Source organism: Hipposideros armiger, unplaced genomic scaffold (assembly GCF_001890085.2).
Source record: "Hipposideros armiger isolate ML-2016 unplaced genomic scaffold, ASM189008v1 scaffold_66, whole genome shotgun sequence".
Taxonomy (NCBI): Eukaryota; Metazoa; Chordata; class Mammalia; order Chiroptera; family Hipposideridae; genus Hipposideros; species Hipposideros armiger.
In genome coordinates this window covers 2969693-2982427 of record NW_017731416.1, presented here as the reverse complement: position 1 = coordinate 2982427, position 12735 = coordinate 2969693, and the positions used below count along the sequence as shown (strand labels likewise).

Below are 12735 nucleotides of genomic sequence, written 5' to 3'. Positions count from 1 at the left end.
TGCTGTGTTCTAGGTTAACATTTGCATCATTGCTGGACTCTGTCTGCGTCTTGGTCTTCTGATGGCTGCTAATGCTGCAGGAATTAGACACCATGTGATTTTGTCAGTGTGCCATGAAGGTTGCTTAGTCTTTCACTAGTATTAACTAATTTTAGGATTTGATGTGACCTGTTTTTCAGAAGATGCAAGTGGACCAAGAAGAACCACATGTTGAAGAACAGCAGCAGCAGACGCCAGCAGAAAATAAGGCAGAGTCTGAAGAAATGGAGGTATGTCTAAGTTGTATTTGAGAAAAGGACGAATTATGACCTCTTCATATAACATGGTTTTGGCTGTGTTTATACTGTGTCTTAGAAGGTAATTATATTAGGAGTTCTACATGTATTTGAATAGTTTGTAAGCAAAATTTGTAGTATGTTTGGAAAGTGTGTTTGCAAGATGATCTTTGAACTCTATTCTGGTCAGTGTATGAGAAGAAAGCTCTCAGAAGCCCTTGTTTTATTAGACTAGAGATTGAATCATGCCTGTTTCTGAATGGCTGTTACCAATAGCCATCCTGCCTATTCTTTACTGATATAAACAATGAGGTAATTCTTTAAAATTTTGTCAACTCTCTGAAACTTGTCTTTTTGTCAAAAGATATTGTTTTAAATAATGTATTTAAGTATATCTTGTAAATAATGTAAATAATATATTTACTCAAGCATTTATTTAAATGACTACATAACATTCCCGTTCTTTAATTCTAACTTTTGAGTTTTCATGTTTAAATTTGTTGTCAGCATTGAAAACACCTTTCCTTTCACGCTATCTATGACATTGCAATATATGATCTCACCTTAGGTATTTCTGATTGTGGCATTTAAAAAAGTTTGGCAGAGCCTTAAGGTGACTTAAGTCTTACATTGTCATATCAGTTAACAAATTTTAATTACTTTCCTTTAGCTGCACAAATAATTTTTAAAAAGAAAGTAATGGACAGAGGAAATTATCTCACAGATGCTTTAGTCTACTACAGGCCTTTTCCAAGGTGGAAAACCCTTCATGTTGTTGGCTGGGTTGGGGGCAGTGGGAGAGAGTAGTACTTAGTCTGTGTGTTTGTAGAGGATGGGAGAGGGGGAGAAAGGAGAGATGTCCCCCCCGTCCCCCCCCAATGTCATAGGAGCTGTGGGAAGCTTCAGAGGGGTTGTTACTGAGGCTTCTTCCATGAGGTGGCTTGGAAATTGGCACCTTTTACAGTATGTACTGTTCGTAAAGGAAAATGAAATACAAATGATATATAAATTTCAGCAACTGACATAAGTTATTTGGGTAGGAGATGGGAAATGACTTTGAAATCTTGTCTCACATTGTAGAGCAAATTGAATTCCAGATGAATTTGAAAGTTAAAAGTAAAAAGCAACGAATGAATATTTTCCTAATCTGTGGATCAGGGAGGGCTTTCAGAGTAAAAAAGCAATGAAAGTAATCACAGAGGAAAAGGATAAATTCAACAATAAAAACTTGTATAGATAAATAATATAAAATTAGAAAAAACCAGAAGAGGCAGTCCCTTGAGAGGGAAAAAAATCAGTAAAATCCTAAAAGAATGCTGAATGAAATATGGCTAGGCAATTTGAAAAAATAAGTATGGTTTATAGTGTGTGAAGAAAGGTTATTGACTTGAAAGAAAATAATTGTGACATGATGGTAGACGAATTCCTGTTTGTGGCTAGGGTGCAGTAGAATAGGATCTCTTATTCCTTGTGAGAATGTAAATAGGTACAGACATTCTGGAAATCATATTGATAATGTTTCTGATCACAAAAATTTCATACCCTCTCCCCACTAATTTCCTGTGCATGTCTACACGTTTAGATAAGAATGGAAGAAAATTAGAGAAGATTTAATAGTGATTATATATTGATTGTGGGTTTATGGGAAGGGTGTGTGTGTGTGTATGTGTGTGTGTGTGTGTGTGTGCGTGTGCGTGCGCGCGCACGTGCACTCCTGTGCCTGTCTGTCTGTCTGTCTGTCTGTGTGTCTGTGTCTCCCCATCTGTCCGTGTGTTCAGTAGTGTGGTAAGGGTATTATTCACATCTTGCCAGATGGAAACACTGTCCCTATTAAACAACAACTCCCCATTTCCCCATCCCTCCTCCCCCTCAGCCCCTGGCAACCACCATTACTTTCTGTCCCTGTGGCTTTGACTACTTTTATAATATTTTTATTTTTAACTTTCCAGATATTATAAGAAATAGTCCTAGGTTATTTAGATCATCAGAAAACAAATAAGCAAAAACGGCTTTTGAAATGTGACCCATTCAGAAATTGAAGGCAGTCTGTTTATGTGTTTCTTCTGAATGCTTTCCATGATTTTAGACCTCTCAAGCTGGATCAAAAGACAAAAAGATGGATCAGCCACCTCAAGCCAAGAAAGCAAAAGTGAAGACCAGTACTGTGGACCTGCCAATTGAGAATCAGCTATTATGGCAGATAGACAGAGAGATGCTCAACTTGTACATTGAAAATGAGGTGGTTATCTCAAGTCTCATAGAACAACAAGCTAACAAATGTGATGTGTTCAAATTGTGTCTAGTGACCATTAGCCTTTTTGGTTGTTTTCAGTTTGAGAAAAAATAATTTCAGATTTTTGGATACCACAAGGGCAAATTTAATAGATCCCTTGTAATGCCAAATTCTTTGATGATGATACTACGTCTGTATTGCTAGAAGCCCTGTTATGAGATCTTGGACATTATGGCTTTGGTTTTTGGGGAGGTGGTCACATTTGGGGATGTGAGGATGTTCACTAGGATTGGGATATTTAAGGTGGTTGGTCCTGGAAGTTGATGGGAGGAGAAATCCCATAGCATTAATGGTAGCACTGTTTTGTTTATTCTTTCCTCTGTTGCTAGTCAGTATGTAACTCTTGTTATGGTGAATGATGCGAAATTTGGGACCTTAGAACACATTTATTGAATTAATTGTCTGTCAGGTTTCTTATCATGCCTTCTAATATTGAAGAAGAAATTGTCTCAGTTGTCCAAGTGTCTAACTGATTTATACTGTTTTCAGGGTAAGATGATTATGCAGGATAAGCTGGAAAAGGAGAGAAATGATGCTAAGAATGCAGTAGAAGAATATGTGTATGAGATGAGAGACAAGCTTAGTGGTGAATATGAGAAGTTTGTGAGTGAAGATGTAAGTATATCCCACAGTGTGCTGACCTATTGCGTCTTCTGGGAGCAGCCTTAAGTGTGTTAGAAGGGAAGTGTGCACTGTAGGTACACAGTAAAATGATTAAAATGTACTTTTTGGGAATATCTTTTTTTTTTTTTTAAATTGGGGAATTGGGGAGGGGGAACCAACCAAGTTGTTCTTCAGTCTTCATTGTGGAGGGCGCCATTCGCCATCTGGTTGCCCGTTGGAAGCTCGTGGCCTCTAAGCTCAATATGCTGTGTGTTCAGTTTTAGTTGCGGGTGGGCGTAGCCACCATCCCATGCGGGAGTTGAACCAGCAGCCTTGTTGTTAAGAGCGCACGCTCTATCCACTGAGCCATCGGGCAGCAGCTCAGCTCAAGGTGCTGAGTTCAGTCTTAGTTGCGGGTGGGCGTAGCCCACCATCGAACAGGCAATCTTGTTGTTAACACCAGCTGAGCCATCCTGCCACCTGTTGGCAGCTCAGCGGCAGCTCAGCTCGGGCACAGCGTCACTGGCCCATGTGGAAATCCAACCGGCAGCCCTTTGCTCAGAGCTTGTGCTCTTAAGCTAACTCTTAACCAACTGAGCCACTCGGCCGGCCCCTGTATTTCTTTATTAGTGGAGTGTTTCCTAAGGTTAGTCTTTGCATCACTTTTTGATACACTTGCATGCCATTATTTACCTAGTATCTTCCTTTATATCAGCTCACTTTACCCTGTTTATTTTAATGCACTTATTTTTAAATGCATTTTTTAATTCTGAAAATTTAAAACATACCCGAATGTCCCTTACAGCAGAGACAATAATATAACAAAACCACCTATACCTGTCGAGCAGAATAACATTCTGCCAGTCTTGTTTTCTGTCTCCTTTATCTTCTCCTGCCCCCATAGTTTAAAGCAAATTCAGATATAGCAAAGTCCATGCCTGTGAATCAACTGATTTTTGATTGAATTAATTACAATATTTTCTTCATCTTCAGGATCGTAACAGTTTTACCTTGAAACTAGAAGATACTGAAAATTGGTTGTATGAGGATGGAGAAGACCAGCCAAAGCAAGTTTATATCGATAAATTGGCTGAATTAAAAGTAAGTGACCCTTCAATGTAGGGTGTCAGATGGGTACTGGACTTACTGGGGGGATCACTTCATAGATAATATAAATGCCTAACCACTGTACTGTACATCTGAAACTAATATAAAATAATATTGAATCTCATATATAGTCACAAATGTAAAAGTACAGCATAGGGACTATAGTCAATGGTATTGTAATAGCTATGTACGGTGTCAGGGGACTAGTAGAGTTGGAGGGGGTTATTTTGTGAGGGGATACATGTCCAATCATTATGTTTTGTACACCTGAAACTAAAAAAAAACCAAAATACAAAAAAAACCCAGTAAGCGACTCTTGAAAGCAGAAGTGTTCTGAACCCATGCTGTTATTTCTAAGGAGAGCATCTCAGAATTGGGAGGATTTCTCATGGCCCGTAATGAAGAACTATATGCTTTATCACTGTGGTTCACTGTCTTTCTCACTTTTAGAGCCTTATAGTAACAATAGGTTTTTTTTCTGAAAACTGAGTTTAGACTTAAAATGTTCGCTGAGTTGGAGATTGAGTGCATTCTTGTCAGGCGATACAGAGACTAGCAAGACGTCCCATCCTGAAGGCACCTATCTGCAGTCGGGGCGGGGCTGTGTACATGGCTTTGGTTTTCAGTCGACAGAGCATCTGGTTTTGTATTTAGAGAATCTGATCCTCAAACCTTACGGTTAAAAGTACAAAGAACTAAAGTTGAGGGCTTCCGTTTGGGAGAGGGTGGAAATGCATGAGGACTTCTCACATTTCTCTGGATTGCTTAGTTTCTTGTCCAGCTGGGCCATGTGACTAGCCTGGAATGGCATTGCTCAGGGCAGAGCCTGTACTTCCTGTCATCCTGGCAAGAATGGCAGCGCCTCCAGGGAGATCCTGCCCGTTGAGTGTTGGTTTTACTTTTTACGGGAGATGTCAAACCACATGCAAGTAGAGAGAAGAAGAGCTTCAACTGTGGTCAGCTTACAGCCAGCTTTGTTTCATTTCAGCCTCCTCCCACTCCCAGTTATTTGAAGCAAGTCCTGCATGTTGTGTTTTACCCAAAAATATTCAATATGTATTTAAAAGAAAATGTCACCTTAAGTTCAACCATTGTCACACCTAAAAAATTCCTTAATAACACCATTAGTATCAACATATATTCAGTTTTCAAGCTCCAGTTGTTTCATAAATTATTTTTAGTTTGTTTGACTCAGGATCCACATAAGGTCCATACATTTTGTTGATAAGTCTCTTAAATTTGTATCTGTAGTTCCCTTTCTATCATTTCTCCCCCCTTATTTAGTTGAGGAAAAAAACCAGATCATTTATCCTATAGGATTTGCTCCCCGTCTAGATTATTGCTGATTTTCATCTCTCTGGTGTTTAATAATATCTAGTAAATTGCTGGTTAGATCTAGAGGCTTCATCAGATTCAGGTTAAAAAATTTTTTTGGCAACAGTACTTCATATTTAGTGTTGTGTATCATTATCAGGGGGCACCTAGTAATTGGTTGTCTCCCCACTGTGTTTTGAGAATTAGGGCTCAGGTGGTAAGTTGAAGTGGCACAGGGAACAGTATTGAGGTGTATTCTCACATCTAGCCTGGTATGTATTTAATGGGTGGGAGAAAATATTTAACTTCTTACATATAACACATGGAGATTGAATGTACTTTTTAGTCCATAATAAGCCTTAATAATAGTAGAAACAATACTAAGATAGTTTAAACTGCTCTATGAAGAATTTGTATATTCTCTCTTCTGTTAAGAATCTAGGTCAACCTATTAAGACAAGATTCCAAGAATCTGAAGAAAGACCAAAATTATTTGAAGAACTAGGGAAACAAATCCAACAGTATATGAAAGTAATCAGCTCTTTCAAAAACAAGGTATCTTTTTTTTTCCTGCTTCCCTACTCTTGTTTTGGTAGAGTTAAGTTTTGAGGCGTTTACATAGTTTTTCTCTTGTTTTCTTTAATTGTTATTTAATATTTTCTTTTTGCATGTATTAATGTATAATATTTTATTGAATCTTAAGAACTCTGGGATTTGCTGCTTCTCTTTAATAGGTGGACTCTGGAACTGAGTAATATTGTTCAGTTTCCTTTTCTTGCTGTGAATGCCTCATCAGTGACTTAACCTGTTCTGTCCTGGCCTGTCTGAGAACACACTAGGCATATAATTTGGCTTGTTATGCAGATAGAGCACTGTCTCAACAGTAAACTATTGCTTGTCAATATTTGAGCACTATATGATACACACTTCATAAATATTATGTTATCTCGTTAAATCCTCACAGTACTGTTAAGAAGTAGGCAGTACTAGTAACATTTATTGGTAACTTTAACTTCTTTAAGCTTCACTGTCCTTAAGCAACACCCAAGGTTACTGTCGGAGGACTGGGACTTGGCCTGAAGTCTGACTCTAGAGTTCGGGTTCTTAACTACACTCCATTGTACTCCAGGTTTTCAATGTATTGTCCGTTAAGGAACTTGAAAAGAGACAAATGGAGTTTTTTTTTTTTCCTTCCGAAAGGTCTTTAAAAAATTGTGTTCATTATTTGGTTCCTAATGAGCACATCTAAACCTTAGCTCTCATATCAAATGACATGTAATTTTTTGCATTGTGAAATTATCTTCATAAAGTTTTGTGTAAAGCACGTGCTGTTTATACTGTTGAAGCCTTTTTATTGCCACCTTATGTATGTTTTAAATCTATTTGCTGAGTGTTTTAAAAATTGGGGTTACTTTTCCTTTCTGGAATTTTTAAGGATTTGAATGTCTATTTAGATTGTGAGGCTAAATGTGCTCCATTTTTGGAAAGATTATAACTTCTTGAAAGACTGAAGTACCAGATGATACTTGGGTAGGGAGTGTCATCCTTTGACATCTGGTTGACTGCTGTTGCAGGAGGACCAGTATGACCATTTGGATGCTGCTGATGTGATGAAGGTGGAAAAAAGCACCAATGAGGCCATGGAGTGGATGAATAAAAAACTGAATCTGCAAAACAAGCAGAGTCCGACCATGGATCCAGTTGTCAAGACAAAAGAGATTGAAGCTAAAATTAAGGTATTTTATGGCTTTAAATATTAAAGAGTACTGTCAACCTCAGTATTTATTACTAATAGTCCTTAAAGGACATTTAGGAGGAAACTTTATCATTGCATCTTAACTTCTGGCTTGGGGATTGGATGGGAGAGGGTGGACTTGGGTTTTGTGTGTCATGTAAAATTGGTCATTTTGTTAGAAACTGCAATTTTCTCTTGTGCCATTCTAGGAGCTGACTAGTACCTGTAACCCTATAATTTCAAAGCCCAAACCCAAAGTGGAACCTCCAAAAGAGGAGCAAAAAAATGCAGAGCAGAATGGACCAGTGGATGGACAAGGAGACAGCCCAGGCCCTCAGGCTGCCGAGCCGGGTACAGATACGGCTGTGCCTTCGGATCCAGACAAGAAGCTTCCTGAAATGGACATTGATTGATTCCAACAATTGTTTATATTAAAACAGACTATTATAAAGCTTTAAGTTGTCAACTTTGTTCTAAATATCAACTAGAGCAATCAAATACTGGACATTTCTTAATCGGTTTTTAGGGGGGCTTGGGGGGGGGAGGGGATATAGGTACCGTATGGAGCATTTTGACTTCTAAATAGTTAGATACAGAAATTAAGTGCATTGTATCTTTTTCATAATGGTACTATTTAGAAGCCCAGTTAGTCTTACTGAGCTTATGCTTCACTCCTTTTATGTTTAAATCATGCTTATACAAAGATGTTTGTTTTGGAAAGTTGATCTATAGCGAAAACTCTAGCTATCAAGCAAACTTTTCATTATGACATATGGCAGGAACCCTAATTGTGCTTCAAAGATCTGTTGTGGAGATAACCACAGAGTCGCCCCGCCTGGTGTGGGGATGGGGGTGGGGTCTCCCTCTGTTCCTGAGGCCTAGAGCATGGCATGGCATGGCATGGATTAACATAAAACAACAAAGGTATGCTCTGAGCTCCACATTTCATTCAGCTCCACTTCACCTCCCAGCCCTCCGTAATCCCTTCCTCGTAAAGGAGCCCCCATTACAGATGCCATGCGCTGCTCCTGGGAAGTAGACCCCTCAACCTGGAGCAAGCTGTTAACTGACGAATTAGACCTGGAGGCTCTTCCTGAGACTTCCTGAGAAAGTATGTTCCTGAAAGTATGTTTCACTTAATACCCCAAGCATCAAAGCTTAATTAATTTTTCTTCGGAAGGTTAGAATGGGGTAGTGTATTGTTGGATATAGGCATGATAAATTTAACAGGAATTGATTCTTCTTATGGTGTAAAGATTTGTATCCTGGCCTGCTTAATTCAGGTGAGAGATGTTCTGTGTAAATTTGAGGTATAGCTTGAAGTCCTAGGACAAGAGTTAAAAGTTCTTAGCTCATTCACAGTCACTTGTGTGTTAAGTGTTAATATCTGTCATGAATCTGCCAATTTGTATGTGTTAAACAGCCGACAGATCATCCGAAAAGCTAACATGCACTGGGTTATACTGGACGTGTCTGACATTAGTGTTAAAGGGGGGCGGTGCCGGACTTCCGCAGCACCCCATTCTTCCTGTGCGGCAAGTGTCAGGAGCACCCGAGGATTGCCTGTGACTGCCCTCTGGGCAGTGTTGGGGGGCGGGCGAGACATTTTGGAAAACTCCAAGGGAAGCCTGTATTAGAGGCCAGAGCTGGTACCTGCCTTAGAAACTGTTAACAAGCTTTGTTGGTTACATTTTGGATCTTTGTAATAATTGTTATTCTGTATAACAGAGTGCCCCTCTGTTAATTTTGGCCTATGTTGTTAGAAATTTGATTATACTGTGTGTATTTAGACTAAGTTTCTGTCCATCTGCACTAAAACAATTTAGAGTATTACAAGCTCTAAGTGCTATAGAGAAACATTGCTTAGAGAAGGAGGGTGGAAGTGTATTTAAGCTGGTGCAAACGCATGTACGGAAACCTTGCGGCACCAGGAATTGGCTCTGCTCTTAGAGCACCCTCTATCTGTTCTCTACCTGTCTTGCTTCAGGAGTTCCAACTGGCCTGCACTGAGGCCAATAGCTACTTTGGAGTTCTGGCTGCAGGATTAAGCCAATTCTTATGCAACTGACTCAGTCCTTAATGGCCATTTCTTCTTAAAAAAACTTTTTTGTGGGGGAGGGAGGGCTTGAGTGTTGGGATGGATGAAGTTTAAAGTTTAAACTAGAAATAAGATGATGTGATCCGCTTGCTCTCTGTTTAGACAGGCTTTAAGACCAATTGGATTTACATGGAGGCCAGGCCGGAGGGTGTGATAATTGATGACTTAAGTGTGCAGACAAGCATTTATCCAGGTTGCATTATCCAAGTTGGTCTGTTAAAGCCCCAGGTTACGTTCTTACACTAAGGAAAACATTCAGTAAACATGAGACAAGTTGAGGAAAAATTAATAAAAGAAACCTGACACTCAAAATATTGGTTTCCCTAATTTCATAATGAGTGAGTGTGTGTGTGTGTGTGTGTGTGTGTGTGTGTGTGTGTGTGTGTGTGTATCTGTGTGTGTTTTCTCCAGAAGTAAGAGCCCTCTTAGCTAAATTTCAGTTTAGTTGTTGGAGACCTCCAGTTTGAACAGTTGAGTCACAGCACACTGGGTGGTAAGAAGCTGCTCTTTTTCTGTTTTCATTATCCTATGTTGAGTCTTGGCTCAGTTCCCTGGTGTAGGAATCTTTCCCTTGCTCCTGTGACGGGGTCTGCCTTTGAGGGCTTCAACAATAGTAGAGGGTAGCTTATGGCCCCATGAAGGCCAGTGCCAGGACTGATGCCTGGCCTTTTAAAGAACGGTGTGGCCCAGAAGGTGCTAGTAAGTTACCACCAGTGGGTGTGGTGTGTGTTGCTGTGTATGTATGTTGGTGTGTACGAGTATGTGTGTGGGTGATGAGTTTTGAAAGGGGATGAAGCCATCAGAAGAGAACTGTACAAGGCATGGGACCTAGGTGGGGAGGGGGCCAGAGCCTGCCTCTGGAGTCCTGCCACTTAAGTGTCCCAGTGCTCAGGTTGTGCTAGGAGGAGCTTACCTGCCAGGGCCTGCCTACAGGGGCTGTGCGAGCCACTTTCAAGAAACGTATCTACTAAGGTCAGTTTTCTCCTGGGCCTCTGTCCATGGGAGAGGAGTGGGTACCTGGGAAGGTGAGTGGGAAGCCTGGGGCCAGCCAGCTAGGAATTATCCAGAGTACAGTCATTTTACAGGGGTGTTGGAGTCACCAGGAAAGAATAACATCCCGTTTACCCAGAAGACATAACCAGTGTCCCCTGCATGTCCCTCGGGAAGAGGGTGTTGGAGGCAAAGCCAGAGCTGGTGTGAATGTTTTGCAATTGAGCTTCAGCTCAATATGAACTGCTTTTCAGAGCTCCCATGGGTTTGGTGAGGACTCACACAGACATTCCACCAGTGGATTTTGAGAGACTTCAAGCATCTCAGATTTTTCTAGGAGAGCTGTTGGAGGTGGTGGGACTGAGGGATTGGGGTTCTGATGTGGAGCACTGGGCTACTTAGATCTTTTGGCCTGAGTGTCAGAATGTTTTAGGGATGCTGATGTGATGTGTACAGAATGAGTTGGGCCTGGGGAAGTTGGAGGTAGTGGGACTTAATGTTTGAGGGCATGAGCCAAATTTAGGGGGCAATAGTACATCTTGGTAGCTGGAAGAAGGAAGATTTAGAATTGACTTGAAGGCAAAACACGAGGTCAGACAATTAAGTTTGCGAACTTATCCTAGAAAAAGTGCTACATACCTCACTGCTGAATATCACTCAGGTCACCTTTAAAGTACTCCCCTTGGGAAGCTATGCACTGAAGTCAGCACCTAGTCCACCCTTCAAAGCAATTTTGGAACTCTTTTTCTGGGATGGCCATCAGAGCTGTCGTATTACCCTTGATGTCCTGAATGTCATCAAAATGTCTTCCTTTCAATATTTCCTTTATCTTCTGGTAAAGAAAGAGGTCATGGGAGGCCAGATCAGGTGCTTAGGGAGGGTGTTCTAATCCAGTTATTTGTTTACTGGGCAAAAACTCCCTCACAGACAGTGCCGTGTGAGCTAGTGCATTGTCATGATGCAAGAGCCATGAATTGTTGGCAAAAAGTTCAGGTCGTTTAACTTTTCCATGCAGCCTTTTCAGCACTTCCAAATAGTAAACTTGGTTAACTGTCTAATTGGTACAAATTCATAATGAATAATCCCTCTGATATGAAAAAAAGATTAGCAACATCGTTGCAACAAGTTCTGAAACTTAATTGTCTGACCGCATATGCTGTTAGAAGTTGGATAAGCAGTTAAACTTTGTGGGGTAATGACAAGGCAACACGAGGCAGGTTTCAGGGATCTGATGTTTTGTTTACGGCTTTTGATAATACATTTTGGTACACTTGAACCATTTCAACCATTTTTCTTCAGCTTTAACAAAGATTTTTTTACATGAGAAATGTATTGGGTCTTCGGAAAAGTAATGTATTTTGTCTGTTTTTCAAGGGTCATTTATATAAAGAACAAAGATCAATCGATATATTCCCCATTTTGTTCGATAACCTTTTGCCATCTTTCAGTGAGTTTCATAATTCCTCGTTCATAGAAGGACCTGTCTTGTGAAAAACTGAACAAGGTGCTGAATTGAACGTTATACCACGCAAGGAGTTTTGAAGAGAGTGAAACAAGTGGAAGTCTGACGGCGCAAGGTCAGGCGAGTATGGTGGGTGTGGCAACACATCCCATCCAAGCTCCAATAATTTTTTTTTTTTTTTTTTTTAGCTGAGCCATCCTGCCACCTGTTGGCAGCTCAGCGGCTGCTCAGCTCGGGCTGGGACTCAAACTGCTGTTGCTCAGAGCTCAAACTCTTGAGCGAGCTCTTAACCAACTGAGCCACTCGGCTGGCCCACAGCTCCAATAATTTTTGATGGGTGATCAAACTTGTGTGTGGTCTCGCATTTTTGTGATGGAACACAACTCCGTTACAATTAATAAGCTCTGGACGTTTCTGGATGATGGTTTTGTTCAAACTGTCCAGTTGCCGACAGTACACATTCTAATTGATTGTTTGGTTCCTTGGTAGGAGCTCGAAAAACACAACACCTTTAAAATCCCTCCACACTGAGAGCATAACCTTACTCTGATGAATGTCTGCTTTCAATGTTGTTTGAGGTGAATCATCATGTCGGGACCAAGACCATTTGTGCACTACTTTGTTGTAAACAATCCACTTCTCATCACCAGTTATCAGTTGCTTCAAAAAAGGATCTTTTTCCTCATATTTAATGAGCATATTGCAGATGTTTATACACACCATCAAATGAACTTTTTTGAGTTCATGCGGAACCCAAATATCGAGTTTGCTTACGTATCCCAGCTTCTTCAGGTGGTCGTGGATACTTGAATGATAGATGTTCAATGTTTCTGCAATCTCTCGTGTCATGTAATGTGG

General features: G+C 40.4%; 1 protein-coding gene across 1 annotated transcript in view; it reads left to right on the top strand.

The window, feature by feature from the left end:
* HSPA4 (heat shock protein family A (Hsp70) member 4) overlaps nucleotides 1-9737 on the top strand; it is a 39785-nt gene extending 30048 nt beyond the window's left edge. Inside the window, exons 13-19 of the mRNA XM_019642198.1 lie at nucleotides 180-269; nucleotides 2362-2514; nucleotides 3058-3183; nucleotides 4165-4272; nucleotides 6028-6147; nucleotides 7167-7328; nucleotides 7537-9737. Of these exons, the coding sequence (XP_019497743.1) occupies nucleotides 180-269; nucleotides 2362-2514; nucleotides 3058-3183; nucleotides 4165-4272; nucleotides 6028-6147; nucleotides 7167-7328; nucleotides 7537-7740 (963 nt within the window). The 3' untranslated portion in view covers nucleotides 7741-9737. The remainder of the gene's footprint in view (nucleotides 1-179; nucleotides 270-2361; nucleotides 2515-3057; nucleotides 3184-4164; nucleotides 4273-6027; nucleotides 6148-7166; nucleotides 7329-7536) is intronic.
* Nucleotides 9738-12735: the final 2998 nt, after the last annotated feature.